General features: G+C 43.1%; 1 protein-coding gene across 1 annotated transcript in view; it reads left to right on the top strand.

Annotated features, from left to right (window-relative positions):
- Positions 1–21,209, top strand: part of csmd3b (CUB and Sushi multiple domains 3b) — a 1,150,768-nt gene that overhangs the window by 683,323 nt on the left and 446,236 nt on the right. Inside the window, 1 exon segment of the mRNA XM_039737543.1 lies at positions 15,070–15,157. Within this exon segment, the coding sequence (XP_039593477.1) occupies positions 15,070–15,157 (88 nt within the window).

The raw sequence follows: 21,209 nt of genomic DNA, 5'->3' as shown, positions 1-21,209 counted from the left end.
GGCAGTCACAGAGGATTCAAAAAGTCTTCAGACCCTTCCTTTTTTTTTGACATTTTGTTATATTTCAGCCTTGTGCCAAAATCATTTAAATTCATTTTTTCCCCACATTAAACAACAATCAGTATCCCAGCATGCATAAGCAAACACAGGATTTTAGTGATTCTTGCAAATCCATTAGAAACTTTGTGAAACACACAGACCTCCAGCTCCCACACTTGATGCCCATCAGATGGAGCTGCTCTCTTTTTCTTCTTCTTTCTATTGCTGTTCTCTGTGGTGTCATCAGACTGTGCAATTTGCTTGATGCTCAGCAGATGTCACTTGTTTGCATTTGCTTTCTAGTTTGGTGATCACTTTGCCGTATTAAACCCACAAATGCAGCTCAGTTAGTGGAGGTGGAACTGCTTATTGTCTTTCACCACATCAGAGGTCACCATTCAGGGAGTGGATGCACTTGGGGGTCTACATCACTGACAGGCTGGACTGGTCTCATAACACATAGCAACTAGAAGGGTAAAGATTAAAGCAGGCTGACTGTTCTTAGGATGCTGCGTTCTTTTAAGTAGCGACCTCCTCCACATCATCTACAACTCTGTGATGGCCAGTGTAGTGTGCTTGGCTGGTAACATCATTTCAAGAGAGCCCACTGAATCAACAAGCTCATTTAAAAGGGCAACCTCAGTTATGAGACACACTCGACCCACTGGACATAGAAGATGAGGAAAGAATGAAGACCAAACTGAGTGCCATTGTGAACATCCTCTCTGTGATACAACAACACTGAGGACTTTCAGCCAATGAAGCATTCAGCAGAGCTCTGTCAAATAATGCAATGTGGTGGTGGGCTTGTGCTCCTTTATACCAAAAGCAACACACCAGTATAAAACCTCACTGGGACTGTAATGGCCAAATCAGAAGTTTTCTTTCTTTGAAATGTTCGTTTTTAGTCATTCTAGTGTGTGTTCAGGTCTGTCTGTCTGTCTGACACTCTATCTATCTATCTATCTATTATATAGCGCTTTTCACATCTGTCTGTCCATTTGTCTGTCTTCCTTTTTAGTCATTTTGGTGTGTGTTCTGACTAATAGTCTCTCTGTCTGTCCATCTGTCTATCATATAGTGCCCTTCATAAATATCTGTCAGCCCAGCTGTCCCTCATATAGTGACATTCACATCTACCTGTCTTAGTATTTGTCACATAGTGCCTTTCACATATCCGTCTGTCTCTCATATAGTGCCTTTCGTAAATATCTGTCTGCCCGTCTGTCTATCATATAGTGCCTTTCACATCTCTATCTGTCAGTCTGTCTGTTGTATAGTGCTCTTCATGTCTACCTGTCTAAGTATTTGTCATATAGTGCCTTTCATATATCTGTCCATATGTCTGTCTCTCATATAGTGCCCTTCATTAATATCTGTCTGCCCATCTGTCTGTCATGTAGTGCTCTTCATATCCATCTGTCTTAGTATTTGTCATATAGTGCCATTCACATAACAGTCTGTCTCTCATATAGTGCCTTTCCACAACATCTCTCTAACCTCTGTGAGTTTCCCGACTTCTGAGGAGTTTCTGCCATCTTCTGCTGGCCTCCCGCAGCTCTGACCAGTGCCCTGAAATGAGAGTTCAATAATTCATAAACTTTCTTTGTTTTCTTTTTTTCTTCTCCCACCACGTATTGGAACACCTGTTTCTTGACACCAGCTGAAGAGTTAGATGTTTCATCCGTTGCCTTCCTCTCGTTCCTTCCCGTATGAATGTCAGGTGTTCTTCATAGCTCCCCCATAATCCTGCTTTATTTATTTGATAAAATGTCTTGTCGGGAATATTCAGCCGCACTGCTCCAGGAAATGCACTAACTGAGCTGTTCTGAGGTGAAATTCTGGAATGGTTTCCAGTTTACTGTCGTCAGATTCTGCTGAACAAACAAGAGCTACCTGATGCGACTCTTTTCTCCAAATCAGCTTTTTGTAAAAATCCATTTCACAAAGATATCCTTCGCTACCCATCTCTGATTTTCAGAAATGTCTCAGCATACATTATCTCCCATTTTAGATGTCAAGTAGATTATTTCAAAAAGAGAGTAAAACAAACACAAAAATGACACAATTCTTTACTAAAATATGAATTACTGATTAATTCTGCTTAATTGTTTCAGTTTTTCTTTATCTTTAACCTCCTTAATGTTAAGTTTACCCCCAGAAATTAAAGAAATGTTATTACATATGGCAGAAATGAGCAGACCCCAGACCAGCACCATGATGCCAGTAGGTCAGGTCTGCCAGGTATCCACTGCTGGACTGTCACAGATTCAGTACACGTCCCTCGTGTGACACGTTCTGGGACTGTCACCAGTGCACAGCTCGACGATGAAATCAGGTCAGCAGACACCTGTATCTTTGTGTGCTTTTCTTATTTTTTCCTGTTACTTGCATATGAGAGGTTAGAATGTCAGTGCCGATCTACTTGATGGATGTGCCCCTTGTGTTATTGGGGGGCTACCACACTGACAGGTGCTGCTTCGTCAGCTTGGCTTAGCCTAGTCTTCTCCTTGACTGTCATTTTACCTTCTTGTCACACAGCTATTGTTACACCACAGTGAAGTCACCTGCCATTGTTGTACAGAGCTGTGTTAGTCACATTCCCTGTCTGTGTCAGCATCTGAAGACCAATTCACATCGTCGTCACTATCGCTCAGTTCACACAATGGTTCTCTTTCATTTTGTTCTAAAACTGGATTTAAGGCATTTCATTTCCCATTGTGTTTTTTTTTGGTTGAAGGCTCTGTCCCCTCATGAAAATCAAAGAGTTACTATAAAGTTGCAGAACACACAGAACTGTTTATGGGTTATTTTTTGCAGCATAAAATTATTTCATTCACTAGATGGCAGCGTAAATACTGTCTGAAGAGTTAGTCAGTCTTAACACTCCAAAGAAGATTGTTAAATCTCACCCTCAGTCTGACTCGGGCTTAACCGTAGTTACACGGAAATGTGAGCCTGAGTCACGCCAAGGAGGTTACTTAGCCTTTCATTGAAATGCAATGAGTACAGAAAATGAAGAGTAATGGACCAAAAAAAAATTATAAGAGCTTTCGAGATCCATCCATCCAATCCTTTCACACAACAATAGACTGTTAATATAGGTGTAGCTCCCTTAGAGTGGGCTGATCCAACCTTCCCCCTAAAACAGCCTAAATTCTCAGATAGATAGATATATAGCATAGTTGGCAGGATTAGATAGATTGATAGATAGTATAGTTGGCAGGATTAGATAGATAGTGTAGTTGGTAGGATTAGATAGATAGCATAGTTGGCAGGATTAGATAGCATAGTTGGCAGGATTAGATAGCATAGTTGGCAGGATTAGATAGCATAGTTGGCAGGATTAGATAGCATAGTTGGCAGGATTAGATAGTGTATTTGGCAGGATTAGATAGATGGCAGGATTAGAAAGATAGCATAGTTGGCAGGATTAGATAGCATAGTTGGCAGGAATAGATAGATATGGAAGGCACTATATGAGAGATAAATAAATAAGAGAATCACTATATGATAGACAGGTAAGAAAAGGCAGTATAAAATATTTGAGATAAATAGATTAGCACTATATGATAGAAAAACAGACAGAGATAAGAAAGACCCTATATGATAGATAATCAAACAGATGAAATGTACTTTAAATAATACATAGACCGATGAAAGGTGCTATATGATAGATATGAAAGGTTCTGTTTGATAGATAGATATATACATGCAGTGGATTCATAAAATATTCAGACTTATGCACAATTTATTTTATTGAAGATTTAACTGTAGGTAAATTTCCAATTTTTCCCATCAATTGCCGCTTGATAGCCCCTAGTCAGTCCTGAGCAGTGTTGCAGGGGTCTTCTGGAGCCTATCCCAGCTTGCACAGGGTGCAAGTCAGGGAACAAACCCTGTACAGGGTGCCAGATCATTGCAGGGCACACACAGAAACACACCAAGCACATTCTAGGGGTCAGTTCACCTAACCTGCATGTCTTTGGACTGTGGGAGGAAATCCATGAAGAGAATGGAAGAACATGCAAACTCTACACAGAGTGGAAAACTCATAGTGACAGTGAAAGAATCAAAAAGTGAACACCTAGAAGTATTCAGACCCTTTGTTGTGGAATTCCAAAAATTCACCCTCGGGGAATCGCGCCATCTGGCCGTAGTGCCGTAACTGACGCTCCTTCACAATGCAGGTCATGTGCCTCATTCGGGACTCTGTGAGCAACACAAAGTCAAACCGGTGGTGCCCAAGGATTCTCCGAAGAGTCGCACATGAAGGAGTCCAGTCTTCGTCTCTGTATAGCGTCCATGTCTCACAAACATGCAGGAAAGCAGGGAGCACCAGGTCTCTAAAGACTTGGACCTTTGTCCTTTTGCATGTTTGGTATAATGAAAATAATGATGATGAGGAAGATAAAAAAGAAACCACTAAATTATCCCTATCTTCTTCCTGTTTTCCCACGTCTACGTATGTGAAGTCGATGTTCTTGCTCATCCATCTCCCCACATCTCGGCCCTGCTCCTCCTCCTCACTCAGGTTCTTTTCTTTCAGATCTTCTCTTCCTCCTCCTCTGCTTTGACATTTTTTGCTTTTACTTTCTGATGTCCATTACTCTTCTGTCCACATCTTCATTGTCTCTCGTCATCACGTGTCCATACCACTCCTGTACTTTCTTAGCGTTTCTCCCACTTTTGTTGTACCTCCGGTTGTCTCGTTTTCTTATTCTCCACACTTTATTATCCCTCCGTAACAAACCAGACATAAATGCCTGCAACATTCCACTAAAGAGTTACAAAACTCCTCAGCTTTGTGATTTCTGGATTGGTGACAAAACATTAAAAAGAACAGGTTGCTTAATTAAGGAGGGGATTTATCTAAGCACAGAACTTGGCGGAGAGTTAAACCAACAGCCCAAGGACTGCACTGGAGAGCCGCCATTTTAGATATTTGCTGTTTTTGTCCCCCAGCCCATTCCTCTTCTGCGCCGGACACTCCAGGGGTCCCCATTTTGGTCTCCCACCGCACATCACATGCCTTGTTCGTGTTTCTGTGCCACGCAGTCGATGTTTGCTGGGGTGGACTCCCCTTACCGAACTGAAATACATAGATTGATTAGCAATAATTTAAATGAATGAATTTCACTTTATTTGAATTATTAGGCGCTCCGTTTAGCATATTCAACAGCTGGATATTACACATTAGCTTAATTGAATCTAAAATTAACATTTCCTTTTAGTGAACATAATTATTTCATAAATCTAACATGGCTTGATCTCTGTTTTAATCATCCCTTAAAACTCTCAATGACATCTGAAAACAAGGGAGAGAATCGCAGTGCGGCGCCGTTCTAGCGACAAAAGAAAAATAAGGAGCAACATATTCTCCAATACTCCAAATGGAAAGGCCTCCGATTAAATCGCCTCCCGATGAGTCCACCCCTTAAGCGCTCGTCTACCTGTGAGTGGAGACAGCCTGATGAGTAACGTGGCAGAGGATGAAAAGGTGAAGACGTCACCGAAGACGTTCCAAGAACGGCCCTTAGTAGTTTTGAAAAACGAACCTAATTAACTGCCTGCCTGGTTAATACTGTCAACGTCACATCTGAAAATGTCACAAACAAAACAAAGAGTGCACTTTCTCTGACCCGCTCGTCTTCCTCACGGATGTGCCCTTTGTTTAGTTTATAAACGGCAGCGTGTTAGGATTCTGAAGTTTTATTCCAAGTCGGCTTTGTCGTTGGCATTCCTGCCACCTCAAACCTCCATTGATTTCCAACTCGTCGTTGTAGAGATTCCCCAACTCTGCGAGAGCCTTTCTCACAAATGCCCCCCCTAAAGACTTGTGTGTCGGGTTATACTGGAAGTCAGAGGCAGCTCCCGGGATGTGGGTTCATTTACCGGCCCTCTGGACATGAACTTTGGGATCTCATTGTTACTCTGAAAACAGACGACTGAAATTCGCGGGGGTTATGTTCCTAGAGCACCCGCAAATTTTGGATGTGGGCAAAAAAAAGTCTATTTTTATAGTTTAAACCCTAAATATGCCCCCAAAACACTTTAACTTCATTTCAAACTCAGCTTAATACATTTCCCTAAAAACAAAAAGAATGTAAAGGTAAACCCGTAGACTGTACAGTACTGCACTGCTGTGTCTCCCAGAATGTAAAATCCTGATGTTACCGCTATGCAGTATGTACTGTAACTCATGCAAGCACGTTTCTTTGGTATAAGAAGGGTACAGTAAATACAGTAATAATTTAATAAAAATACAGTAAAATGTAGGGTACTCCCCAATAATGAATGATATTGATTGAAGATGATGATGAATTAGCTGTGCGGTACGGAGGTATGTAAAGAAGATAATGACTGCACAGCTGAGCAGCGGATTTACAGCTCCTCGGGTGGCTACTGCGGTATAACGTTTTAGTTCCCGGAGCAAATCCAGTAGTTCAACCTTCTCCTGGAGTGTCTTAAACTTCCTCTGGCACTTCAGTTCATTCCCAGAAGGTGCCTTTGAAGGTGCAGAGCGTTTGGGTGGCATTTTAGGGGTTTAAGATTAACAAAATGAAAACTGCTCATTGAAACACTCGAGAGAGCTACACGTAGTAGACTGTTATGATGTGGGAATGCTGGGCTGCATCTGCCGGAGATGCATCACAGGACAGCAGCCAATCGGCAGCAAGGAGAAATAAATAACGCTCTCGGATTGGCTACTTTCACCATCCCAAGCTGTGTTTTCCTCTACGGTTGCTTGGTGTTCTCTCCACAGTACTGTATTGCCACGATAAAAGCCATAAAAAAATTGCAGAGGATATTTGCGGTTTCCGCTAACAATTATTAGTTAGGTATAAAGAAAAAATTTGCAAAGGACTGAGGCTGCGAACTCTGAGCCGTGACTTCGCAGGGGTCTACTGTATTCCTATCCTGAACATGTTCAAATTACAGTAGACTCACGAGGTGTTCACGTCTTAATTCACACCAAGTCAACTACATTCTGCATATTTTATTGTGTTGTAATTTTAATTTTTAAATGGACAAATTTCCCATTTTTGCCCATCAATCTACACTTTATAAGTCATAATGATGAAGAGACAACATGTGACGAGAAAGGTCTGCAAATGTATTGAAATCGGGGTCTTTGCTGCGGTCCTCTAAATTGGGCTCAGGTGCCTCCTGATTGCTTTAATTGTCCTTGAGATGTGTGGAGAACTTGATTGGAGTCCACCTGTGGCACATTGTGCTGATTTGGACATCATTTAGAAAGGCACTCAACTCACTCTGCATGTCGGGACAAAAGCTAAGCAATGATGGCCAAGGAACTCTCTGTAGCCCGCCATGATCAAACTGTGGTGAGGCAGAGATCAGGGCAAGGGGATCAAACCTTCTCTAAAGCTTTGAGAAATAGAAGACGTTTGGAACCACTGGTACTTGTCCAGAAGATGGCCAACATGAGGACGTGAGCAAGAAGGGCCTTGGTTAAGGAGTTGACCAAGAACCCAATGGTCAACCCTAACATGGAATTGGAAGTCCTCAGCTGAGATTGGAGATGGTGTTGGATGAATGGCCATCATAGTATCCTTGAAATTTTTTCTAGAACTTGATGTGAGTCCATTTATGACCATTTGAAATGACTGCATGTCAAGTCAAAAACCAAGCCATGAGGTCTAAGGAACTCTCTGTAGACCACCCTGATCAAACTGTGGTGAGTCAGAGATTAGGGCAAGGGAATCAAACCATCACTAAAGCTTTGAGTGTTCCCAGTGACCTCAATCATTGTGAAATAGAAGAAGACCTTTGGAACCACCAGGACTCTTCCAGAAGTTGGCCAAACTGAGGAAGTGGGCCAAAAGAGCCTCTGTTAAGGAGTTGACCAAGAACTCGGTGGTCACCCTAACAGAGAATCAGAAGTCCTCAGCTGAGATGGAAGAAGTTATTGGAAGGATGACCATCTTAGCCATCCATCTTTTAGGTATTTATGGTAGACTGTTGTCTTGAGATTTTTCTAGAACTTGACTGGAGTCCACTTGTTGCTGATTCAAGTCAAAAACCAACCACTCTAAAGTTTTGAGAAACGGAAGATATTTGTAACCAGCAGGACTCGTCCAGAGGTTGACCAACCTGAGGAAGTCAACAAGAAGGGCCTTGGTTAAAGAGTTGACCAAGAACCTAGTGGTCACCCTACCAGGTAATCTGAAGTCTTCGGAGGAGATGGTAGAAGCTATTGGAAGGACAGCCATTTTAGCCTTACTCTATCCATTAGGTATTTATGGTAGACTGTTGTTTTGAGATTTTCCTAGAATTTGACAGGAGTCCACTTGTGGCCAATTGACTGCATTTCAGGTCAAAAACCAAGCCGTGAAGTCTAAAGGACTTTCTGTAGCCCTCCACGGTCAAATTGTGGCACAGCACAGATCAGGGCAAAGGGATCAAACCCTTTCTAAAGTTTTGATCAGCAATTCTTCACGGGGGGCAACCCTTCCTCCCCAATACACACACACACACACACACGGGACAACAATCGGCTCATATTTTACAAAAGGGTTGGACCCCCTAGGTGATGCTCCGCAGTGATTTGTGGGTCATGGAGAAACAAAAAAGGAAAAATTGAGTGGCAAAAAAAGTAATGTTTAAGAACTACTGGAGTGAGTGTGAGTGAGGAGCAAGCCGGCTTGGGTAATTGTGCCAATGCTGGTCAGGATAAGATAAAGCAAAAATAAAATCAACCGGATGATTATGGATACACAGAGTGCTGCTCTTCTTCTTGGTTTGTGTCTGTGAGGGTGCTGTATCTATACAAATAAGATGCACGGCCCTTTTCATCTCCTTTTCCCTTAAGATTCGTTCGGCTCCTTGCTCCTTTCCTTGTTCTTAGATACTGATGCATAAACACTCTGCTGGCAGTTAATGAGTTGAACGTCTCCATTGTACTAGTCAGGCAGGACTCGGAGAAGAAAAGGTTCAAAGAACTTTTGAAGATCACACGATTGCCATGGGGTTTAATTTCCCACAATTTCTAGTGGAGTTGGGGGGTCGAGAAAGATTTTATTTTATTTTTTTTTTAATAAACAATACAGAAAGGAAAAAGTACATGTAATGTGACTGTCAGACAGAGAACTTTGGGAAGTTCAAATTTATTTACCTTGAATCAGGAAGGGTAAGTCCTCCGCTTCTTTTGCACCTAGGTCTCCAAGGTGTGGCATAAATGTTTATTACCCCACATTTCAAGATTTTTCTTCTGTCACCACCAAAACCACAATGGAACCCAATGTATCGACCCTGAAAAGGATCAAAAGATGTAACTGGGCACATTTGTGGGTGCCACACACAGCACAGCATGGCACACACTGCCTACAACATGAAGAGTACACTAGTGAGTGAAGCGGGCATCATGGAATATCACTTTTAAGGAGGGGGAGGGGCACCAAAAGTACCAAATCACTTCCGAAAATGCCACTAGAGGGGGAAATGCCCTCAAAAACCCTGGCTAGATGCATCAGGCCTTGTAGAAGGTTTATTCTAAGTGATGATGCTCAGACATAACATAATTCTCTGTAGAGCACAAAGACATAAAGGAGTCACCTAAAAGTTCTCCACCGGACTCCTCTCCTCTGTCTCGTCCCCCTTATCCACATACCCTACAAGTGCAGACTCATCTGAGAATTTCAGAAGTACGACACCCAAGTCTACTGTGGTAGCTGCTGTATGTCTTCTAGTTTGTCCTTGATGTTGAGTGGTGGTAGGCCGATCTCCCCCTGACTACTCTCCTCTGTCTCATCCCCTTTATCAATGCAGCCCACAAATGCAGAATCATCTGAGAAGTTCTGCAAGTGACCTGACCTGCTGTTGTATTTATAGTCTGAGGAGTGTTGTAAGAGAAGAAAAAAAAAATCATTTAAAAGATTATAGCAAAAGACTCCTAGATGAAATATGCAGAAAGTGAAGGCGCTATATGCACCTGTCCTATTTTGAAGTAACTCCACTGAATTGTTAAAATGTCAAGAAAGATGTGGTCCATTTGAAAAAATGTGTTGCCCTTTCTCATTTCCGAGGGTTTTCTTTTTTGTCACAGTGACTTGGCATTGCCCACCTGCTCTTTGCGGTTTGTCGCCCACCTGCACCGTCGTCACCCATGTCTGCTTCATGCCTTCTATGCACCTGCTTGCCATCCGTGTGTCTTTTTAAAGCATTTCGTTTTCCACTGACTTGCATTTGCTTTTCTTTGATTGCGATGTCATTTTGCTCTGCATGACAGTTTCCAGCGGGTGGTTTGCTATATGCATGCATAACGAGTGCCCCTCAGCTGCGACCACGGAGAGCGAGGAAGTCTGTAGAACGGCGTAGGGAACATAAGGCCGTGACACCTGGAGAGAGCGTCTCTTTATCATCTGCTGAAGGAAGGCGGCTCAGCAATACTGTAGACTTCTGAGGTTACCTCCGTCAAATTACTGAGGCCGGGTAAAGTGCACTAGTCCATCTTTTTTTTTATAGATGGTCTCTCAGGGGGGCCGTAAGACTTTACTCGTTAACTCAGTTTTTAGAATGATGGAGATGCTGCTATTGGAGAGAGTGGACATCTTGAATGACTTCTTGTGTAATTTCCTGTATGGTTCCTCTCCATCTGCAATGAGGTTATGAGGTTTTGAGACTCGAGGAATTCAAATATATGGGGTCTGATTTTGTCGTGTACCCGTTATGAGTGAGTTCTGTATTCAATTCCGTTTAGGTACCGACATGTAAAGTTTCTATTTCAGCCATCTCCATGGAGATCTTGCCCAGAGTTCCCCCGGGGTGCCAGTCTGGCAACCATACAAAGGTCATCTCAGGTGTGTCTTCAGGCTTGACGGGTGAACTTTGTGTCACTGCGTTACAACATCGTTATGTAGTCTTTCTGGTTGTTCAGATCAGCGTTTTGGCTTTGATAAAACATCTCGTTGACTGCCAGCTTTGACCCCCTTATCTTGTTCTCTGACTTATGATTCTCCAGGTCATTACTTTTCTACTGTCTCTTGTGAGTCAGCATAGTCACATTTAATGACAATCTCAGATGACACAATTGATCATCACAACTCCCTCATGACTTTTCTACACAATTTTCAATTTTCTTGTTTTGCCCAGAAGGTATCACAAGCTTTCCACACTTTGACAGCCATGTAATTAGAACATCAGAACAATCCGGACGAGAGCAGGCCATTTAGCCCACCAAAGCTCACCAGTCCTGTCCACTTAATTTCTTTAAAATAGCATCAAGTCCATTTAAAGTCACCGTCTCGATCCACTGGACGAATTCACCTCATCATTTTAAACAGTTCCTTCAGGTCTCCTCTTCATCTCTGAGAAGGCTCGGCTCTTTTTATTCTTCCTCATAACTCATCCCCTGTAGCCCTGGAATTAGCCGAACTGCTCTTTTCTGGACTTTCTCTTGTGCTGTTATGTCCTTTTTGTAGCCTAAAAATGCACAAAGGACTCCAGATGAGACATCACCAGTGCGTTAAGCTTCAGCATTAGAACAATCTTGAGGACAACAGGCCATTCAGACCAACAAAGCTCACCAATCCTATCCAATTAATTCCTCCGGAATAAAATCAAGCCCACTTTTGAAAGTCCCTAAAGTCCCACTGTCCACTACACTACTTGCTCACGTGATCCAGTTGTTTGCGGTTCTCCGTGTGAAGAAAAACTTCCTAATGTTTGTGTGAAATTTCTCCTTAAAAAATGTCTAACTGTGTGTCCCCGTGTTCTTAAAGAACTCATTTTAAAGTCACCGTCTCGATCCACTGGACTAATTCACTTCACCATTTTAAACAGTTGTCAGGTCTCCTCTTCATCACTGTAAAGGCTCAGCTCTGTTAATTTTTCCTGATAACTCATCCCCTGTAGCCCTGGAATCAGCCTCATTGCTCTTCTCTGGACCTTCTCTTGTGCTGTTATGTCCTTTTTGTAGCCTGGAGACCCAAACTGCCCACAGGACTCCAGATGAGTCTTCACCAGAGTGTTATAAAGCTTGAGCAGAACCTCCTGTGACTTGTACTCCACACATGTAAGGCGCTATATAACCTGACATTCCGTTAACCTTCTTAACGGCTTCTCAACACTGTCTGGCTGATAGCTCAGCTTAATCTTCTTTTCCTTAAACTGTAAAAGCTCTTTTAATCTTTCCTCCTAACTCATCCCCTGTAGACCTGAATTAGCCCCGTCGCCCTTCTCTGGACCTTCTCTAATGCTGCTATGTCTTTATGGAAACCGAAACTGCACACAGGACATGAGATGAGTCCTCACCAGGGAGTTATAAAGTTAAATATGCTGCCTGGTGGTTGTAAAGATGTTTTCCATGTGTGATGAAATCATCCACAGTCTTGACCCGTCTTTTTTTTCCTTTTTCCGATCTGCTTAAGTGTGACAAATACAAGACATCGGGCAGACCGGTCTCGCTTCTGTTTGTCCAAAGTGGCTCTTTTTCTTCTTTCATTGTGGCTACCACTTATGTATTGAAATTCCACCAGAGTGCTCACTGATTGTCAATCTCTTTTATACAAGGAGTCCCCACTGTGACTTGTCAACAGACTCCATCTTGCATGTTAGTGTTGTGCAGGAAAGTCTAATAAGTTTACGGGGATGACCAGGAGAGGAAACGTAAAGGAGCAGAGCGTCAAAAACCAAAGATCCATCCTTGCACACAAGGAGATTAAAAGCCCATCTAGAAACAGAAAGGGCCTTGAAGACTATTTAACAAAAATACTCAGGAACACAAGAAGGTTCACGGGAGCACAAGAGGAATTGCCTGAAAAGGTAAAGGGAACACCACAGTCCCAGTACAGAAGTCAAACACAGGACGCAGGTTCAAAAAAGGTGCAAAACACACAGCAGACACTCGCACACACTCCATAGCACATTCAAAATGAGCCTCCAGGAACCGTGGGGGACCCTCCGGGTTTATAGGGGGGAGGGCAGTTCCTGGTGGTGATTGGCAGGTGGCCCCGCCTCTTCGGTGGGTACCACCCACAAAACACACGGGACGTAACCAGGGCATTGAGACACAAACAACATTCATGCAAAGAAAAGGATCCAAAATGAACCAAAAGGACATAAAAGAAAGATCTGCACTGCAGTCAGAGGGGGAACCCCAGCTGAAGTGCGACAGGAGCAGAGACGAGGACATTATGGCTTTCTCTCACAGTTTGGCTGTTTTGTTCACCAGGTCACGCCTCATGACACGTAATCAAAATTTCGTATAATTCTTTCAGGACTGTTAGTCAACGGAGCCAGATCACATGTGCAACCTTGGGATTGTCCAGCTGGTGTGAACATTTACAGAAAAGCACAAAGCCTACTGAAGTCACAAGAACACCATCTGCTGATTAAAATTCAAGTATAATTAGATTTACGAAATGATAATGGTGGAACTATTGGCGTAACGTTGGATTAAAGGGGTGAGGGAGTTACAAGCCTGATCCCAAAAAAGTCGGAACACTCTGGAAGATTCTAATGAAAAGAAAAAGAAAATCAAACAACAAAAACAGAATAAAGACGAGACCTTTCATGTTTTACTTAACTAACTACATTGATTTTTGAAGATATACATTTATTGTAGCTGTGAAATCTAAATAATCAAGGCAGACCTTACTAAACATTATTGTTTACAGTGCACCATCAATTGGAATGAATTTTTTAATGCATGGAGTTAAAAAAAAAAATAAAAGTAAAAAAACCCTTGCATTTTCCTTTCCAACAGATGGTATACCACAACAATGCATTACTACAAATGCTTGTGCTATGCCCACTGCAGGAAGGACAAATGCATTGCATAAGTCTCTGTTATATGCCATTTGGTAATGGATTTGAAAAAGCAGTGTTCATGTTTGTGATGCACCATCTGTTGGAATGACTAATTCAATGCATATGTCTCTGTTATATGCCATTTGGTATAGGATTTGTAAAAGCACTGTTAATGTTTGTGATGCGCCATCTGTTAGAATGATACATGCAAAACACTGATTTTATGAATCCATACCATAAAAGCAGTTTTAATGTTTGCGATGTGCCATCTGTTGGAATGACAGAGACATAGCAACTGGAAGGACACACAAACACTTATCCTTTTATTAAGGTGGATTGATGCTCCAAAAAAGCTTGGACAGGAGTAGTTTAGGGACTACTAATGATGTGACAAATTGAAATAACCAAGTTATGAGAAACATTTCTGTTTTGAGTATATAAGAGCCTCCAAAAAAAAGACTTTTGTCTGTCAAGAGTAAGGACGAGTCAAGACTCACCTTAGTAACGTTCTCCAAAGATAAAAATGTTAGGATTTGGAGTATTTTACTCTGTACAGTGTGCAATCAAATTAAAAGATTGACAGAATCGGTCAAATCTGGGCACGTAAAGAGCCAAGCTGAAGAGTCACTTCTGAATGTGTGATCTCCAGTCCCTCAGACGTCACTGTCTGTAATGGACATCATGACTTGGGCTCGGGAATACGTTGTCGGTGGGCACCATTGACTGCTGCATTCACAAACACAAGCTGAGGCTTCACTAAGCAAAGCAGCAGCCACACATCAACATTGTCCAGAAGTGCCATTAACCTCTCTGGACGTGGAAAAGTAGCCCGGTGAAGTTTTTAGGGGGAAAAAAAAAACCAGCCATCGTATTCTCCAGGTCAGTAAGATTAAGGACCATCCAAACTGTTATCAGCGTGAGGTCCGACAGCTAGTACCCGTCATGGTTCCGAACTGTCCCAGTTTTTCATGGAGCTGAATGGTGCCGTTGAGCTATCCAGGTATCCCCTGGCACACCCACACGGCCCCCTCGTTATTCATTTTGAATTTGAAAGTCTGAAGTGCTGGGCACTTGAGCAAGTTGCCGGGTGAGGGGGAAGGGTTGTATTGGTGGTCCCGCTTCTCCTCTTCAAATGCCGAGGCCGAGAGCCATAGTGGTCTTCACATCTAGAGTGGCACAAGCCCCGTTTAATTGTACTGTACCTGTGAAATGGCCTGTCCAAGCGCACTGCTTGACGCGTCCTGTTGCTTTCTTTTGCAGTGAATGAAGGTGGAATTAAACAAGCCTCCAATTCGTGTCCTGATCCCGGAGAACCAGAACATGGAAAAAGGATCGGATCTGATTTCAGGTGAGTTGATTGCCTGAATGCCTTGAAAACACGCTTGAAGCCCACATACTTGTGCCTTTTTTGAGAGTTGGGTTACTTTACTTTTAAGCAGGAGCCCCCAAAGACCACCGTAAGTTCATTTTTGGGAAATGCCAGCTCTTGAGTGACGCACCATACAGATGGTATTAACTCGTTGAGGGCAGATGTCAACTTTTGTTGAAAAATTCCGGGGTAGAGGACGGTAATCTGCTGTAAACGGCGACAAAACTCGCTGTCATGTTTTAGTTTGACTCTCTTTGCTAGTAGGAAAGATGGTTTGACTCATTTGACCTCGATCACTGGCACACATGAGAAGCGAAAAGCAAACGAACCTCTAAAATGGCATCGCCAACACGAATGCGCAAAGCAACGTACTCTGTGGACAACATTTTGCGTATTTTGTCATTGAATCTGAATCTGACTTGCCGGATTCCGATTTTGGTGCAAGTGATCTGTTGCTGGAGATCAAAAAACGACAGTGATCTGTCCGCAGCTGATTGTGGTGCTGAAGCGCCTGGGAGGACCGCCACTTACGATGATAAGAGGGACAAACCAAGATTGCGTTGCACTGCAGCTGTCACCGCCACATGAAGACAGCCAGGCAGCCAGCCTGCAGAAACGGCGAACGGGCCGCGACAGCCGCCACAGAACAAAGCAACAGACGTTTGACGTTGATTTATGTGTGAAACCATTGTTTGTGGGGAAAAAAGTATTCTGCCCTCAAAGAGTTAAATAATCCCACTCTGGCAGCTGGTGTTATGGCAGTTGTGATTTTCCAGACTGGTTTGGCATACCCTGTGCCTGCCTGAGAGGTGAGAGTGAGATGGTCTGGGCACGTGCAGAGGGTAGATAAGAGGGGTACATCGGAGGGGATAGGACCACCAGGCAAGAGGAAGGCCAGAGAGAAGGTTAATGGATGTGCTGAGGAAGGAAATGCCGTGAAAGAAAGACAGGGATGATCCGCTGTGGCGGACCCCTAAGTGAGAGCAGCCGAAGAGAAGAAGTTACGGCTTATCGAGTTTAGACTGATGGGCAAAAACGTCATGTCCTGTGCGAGAGTGCCTGAGCCCACCTGTACAGGCGACAAATGAAACCTGTGAGGCAGTGGGGAGCACAGAAGGTGACGGGGGTCTCGGTTCTCTCTGTAAAGCCTACACACACGTGTGACGTATTTCAACTACGGGCAGCACTGACCTCGGCGCCTCCCCGGGAGCTGCAGTGACATTTCTGGGAGGAGGCCATATGAAGATTCACACCACGCTGGCAGCGTAGCCCTCAAGTTGCGGCTAAGAAGTGCGTTGGCAGCAGAAGGCGCCGTAAAGCCCATCGACAGTGCGAGGGTGAGGAGATTTTAATATTCATTGGAGGTAATCAACTTCATGCTACTCGTAGAATTACTGGAGGAACCGAGAGCCTTCTCTCGCCGCTACAATTAGATTGAAGACAATGTGGGATTCATTTAATGTTATTATATGAGGCTGCATGCTGCAATATATATGCAAATTGGGAAAAATAAATTTTTGTTTGTTGCATTTGCTCCACATGATTTATCTGACACATTGAGATGAGCACGTTTATCATTAACGCTTTAAAACCAAATAGTAAACGTGATGTAAGAAAGTTATCATTACAATTCTAATCGAATGAGCAGGATAATTACTTGACAACGCTTTATATTACGCCACGCGGCTCTTTCTTTTTTAATACGTTTGTGGGAGGTTTACTCACAGATCCTTTTTCGTGCTCTCCAGTGATGGAAAATCGTCAGAAATATCCAAAAAAAAAAAAAAAAGGAACGACTAATAGAAAACGCCAGCACCCCCCACCCCATCCCTGGAGCAAAACTGCGTCCTTGGCTTTAAACCGTCTGGTCATCCCGGAGCCACCCCGTCAACTCATGAAATTAAATGGGAGAAATCCCGTTTTGCTGGGGCCATTCCGACTGGGAGTTCTGTGATGGAAATCTGGGAAACTCTCAATGCCGTTCTTATCATTTTGGTGGAAGGAGCACAGCTTGCTTGGAAAGCGTTTAGCGTTCATCCATCTGTGCTTGGACATGAAATGAATGCATGACAACGGCGGAAAGAAAAATCCTTGCTGTTATCACATTGACATTTTGTGTTATTCATCACAAGGCTCATTAAAAAGTTGAGATGTTGCTGTTTTTCTAATAATTAATGGATTTCTATGCTGAAGTATTTTATTTCTAAGCAGAAAAAAAATATATTTTTCAGTGTTGCCGGATTTCTTTTTATAAAAATTGAATAAGCCAGTAATGATTTGCTTAATATATTCACACGCATTAAACAGCCTCTGCTGCCGCAGGGCGATTACATTTTATTCCAGGGGCACAAATAATGAACACAAAATTTAATTTGTGCTTTGTAAGAAATATGAAGCTACTCTTTTGTCCTCACTTTGAAAATCGTGTGGCCACTAGAGGGCACCCTCTAAACCCTGTTAACGGAGAAAATCACATTCTGCATGAAGTTTTGTCAGGCCCCGTGGGGGGTGGGGCGGGGGGGGCACTTTTATGGGCCAGTGGCACCTCCCGAATTCTTAATTCCCAGCATTAGGCAAAGGCGGAGAAAACAAAAAAGTAAACACGAGTGGGCCGACTACACAGGGCAGGGCAGGGCAGGGCAGCCATCATTTGGAATAAAGAAGGAATCAGAAGATGGATCTAACTGGCCAAGGACAAAACCAGTAAGAAAGGCTTTACCAACACAGCCAGGGATGTGCGACAAAAATCAGAAGCCGAGAATCGTAGTGAGAAACCAAACGTAATGAAAAGGGCCAGAGCCAAAACCTCCGATCTAAATCTTAGTCGAGGGACCAGACATTCTGTCACGTACTGTGGGGACCACCTTCCTGTCTCAAATGAGATAATCTGTTCCACCCTGGGATGAGAGGGGGCGCTGACGCTAACAATATCTTCTCCTTCCTCCTCCTCAGCCAAGAAACAAATATCATCCAGGATGGATGACTGACCCCCCAGGGACCGAGAAAGCCCCACCCCTTCCAATCTCAGCCCTATAAAACTGGCTCGTTCTGAGAAGGTGGCATCAGATGCCAATCTGACTCTTCTTAGCTCATTCAGCTCTTGATGCCATCCCTTATACCTTTTTGTTTTAGTCGCCATCAGCTCTCTTTTCTGTTGTAGTTAGACAAGGGGTTACCAGGATGGCAAAACCTTACGTTGGCTCTTGGACTTGTCTGCCTGGCCAGTCACCTCTTTCAATGCTCAGACAAAGTGGTAGGACTGAGTAATGTATTGAAGTTACGATTTGACTCGCTGTTTCATGAAAATCAATAAGTCAAATCCAATATTATTCAGAAAATTCTGCAAAACCTCCAGCGGTCTTTCTACTTCGTCGACTCCGTCCGTACCCCCTAGCAGTGATAAACGTGAAGAAAACGAAGGAGGAAGAGTTTAAAACAGGTAGGGAAGGCAAGTTCATGAAGTGTGACATCCAAAAGATGAAGCACCTTACTGCGTATGAAGAGGTCATCCTGGCATGTGTGGCACCTGCAATGCGCCCTCCTGCCTCCCCGGCAAAATGGGGGCCTGCTGAGCGATGCTCCATAATCTGTTTGATGTTCTGAATCATCACAGAGAGACTGGGACAGCAGACAGGCCTGGGCGGATTTATGGCAGATGAAATTTAATGTCAGTAAATATAAAGAATTACACATGGGAAGGAAAAAAGGGAGGTTTGAATACACAATGGGAGGTCTGAAGACTGAAAGTCCACCTTATGCGAAGGACTTAGGAGTTGTAGTGGACTCATCACTATCATCTGCTAGACAGTGTTGAGACGGGTGACCGGAAAGAAGCACACGGAGGGGAAAAAAGCGCACAGGAAATATCCGCACAGAAAAAAGCGTACAGTTATATAAGCGCATGGGAAATAACCGCACACGGGAAAAACCGCGCGTGGATAAATGCGCATATGGAAAAATGTGCGAACAGCAAAGGTGTATATGCAAAGAAGAAAAAAAAAATGAACGAAATTGTATAATTGTTCACTAAACGTATTTATAAGCTTGTATGTTTTAATTTGTTAAGAGTTTTTTTTTAATCTTCCCTAACTTTCGAGCAAAGCAAGTTGACTTTTTTTTTTTTTGAATAAGCAAGATGGAGTTTTCGACCAGTCAGAAAGGCAAGCCAATTCTCGGTTATGAGGGATTTGAATATCTGCGTTTTCGTACAACAAATGGAATAGATACTTGGAGGTGCCGTGACAATCGATCAACAAAGTGCCATTCCTTAATGAACACGAAGAAGGGAGACATTGTGTTGTCATGACTCCTGTCCCCAGAAAGCAGAAGCAAACCTCGCCAGAAGTCGAATGCGACAAGCCATGGTAGCTGTGAATGCTACTTCTCACAATGTCATTGGAGACATCTTATCAGAAGTGAGCAAAGATGCACTGGCTTATATTCTGAAGCAATACTGTTAATTAGGGTGTGTTAATCGTTTATATCTTATTATAATAAAAAACGTCTAGCAGTATAGGTGACATATTTTTTATATTTGTAATACTTATATGTCGCCGCCATGTGCTTTTTTCCGCGTGCGCATCTTGCCATATGCGTATTCTTCCACATGCGGTTTTTACTGTGCACGCATTTTACCGTCTGCAGATATTTCCTGTGTGCTTATATGACTGTGCGGATATTTCCTGTGCATTTCCTTCCGAGATTAGTTGAGAAGCCATTAAGAGGGCAAACAGAATGTCAGGTTATATAGCGCCTTGACGTGTGGGGTTCAAGTCACAGGAGACTCTGCTCCAACTTGATGGTGAGGCCTCATCTGGAGTCCTGGGTGCAGTTTTGGTCTCCAGGCTACAAAAAGGACTTAGCAGCAGTAGAGAAGGTCCAGAGAAGAGCGACGAGGCTGATTCCAGGGCTACAAGGGGATGAGTTGTGAGGAAAGATTAAAAGAGCTGAGCCTTCATAGAGATGAAGAGTAGACCTGACTGAAGGGTCTAAAATGATGAAGGGAATTAGTGCAGAGGATTGAGACGGTGACTTTAAAATGAGTTCAACCGGAGGAGCGTTGGAATTGTCAGGTAGAAGGGTCCTTTCATCAGATTGGCTGGCCCAGCTGTTGTAGGGCCAATAGGGGGAGGCGACTTGTTGGCCGAGGTCTCCAGGATTCTGAACAAATCTGAATCCTGTCCTGGGATCTCATCTACTGTTGAATTCTGCTCTGTACTTGTGACATTTCTATTGCACTATTACATTGTACTGAGGATTACTTGTGTTCTGTTCTGCGTATTGTGCTTTATTTACCCACTTTTCTTGAATCATGGTGTTACTTCATCCACTAGATGGCAGCAGAGAGTTATTGGGGCCTAGCACCGTTAAACGGATCGTTCCACGTCACCCCGAGCCCAACTCGGGTATAATCGTAATTGCACAGAATTAGCGCAGAATGTCACGGTCAGCGGGTTAACAATCAAGGAGGTTAATGGTTGTCAAGGTTTTAGCTTCAACTCCATGTCTCGGTAGTTTGTTCCATGAGAAGGGCTTCCTGACTTCGGTCTTAAATGCTCTTCACCTTAATTTCCATTGGTGTCCTTGAGTATGGGACTCACCATTTAGTTTCTGATTATCCTGAAGACCTGGACTAGGTCCCCACATAGCCTCTTCTGCCCAAGACCTTACAGGTTTAATTCTTGGAGCTTTTCACAGTAGGACATGTCTTTCAGTCCCACGATTTTTGCTTTCTTCTGCACAACCTTTATGAGCTGCTCTGTCTTTCTTGTAGAGTTGCATAGTCTTAGCATAATGTCCCATCATTTATAATTAGCAGTTCTTTGTGATATACTAGCCAGTGTATGTCTTTTCATCTTTAAATGATGATAATTAGTATTGAATTAATTCATGAATGTCATTAATGTTTCAACACATGCTGAAGCTCTTGTCACTGAGTTTTCAAGTGAGAGTACCCGTTCCTTTTTACATTTGAGTAAATAATGTCGACAGAGAGTAATCCCATTCAGGATTTTGTGGGAGTCTGGGGCTT

The sequence above is a fragment of the Polypterus senegalus genome, chromosome 15, assembly GCF_016835505.1.
Source record: "Polypterus senegalus isolate Bchr_013 chromosome 15, ASM1683550v1, whole genome shotgun sequence".
Taxonomy (NCBI): Eukaryota; Metazoa; Chordata; class Cladistia; order Polypteriformes; family Polypteridae; genus Polypterus; species Polypterus senegalus.
This window is presented reverse-complemented; position numbering and strand designations above follow the sequence as displayed.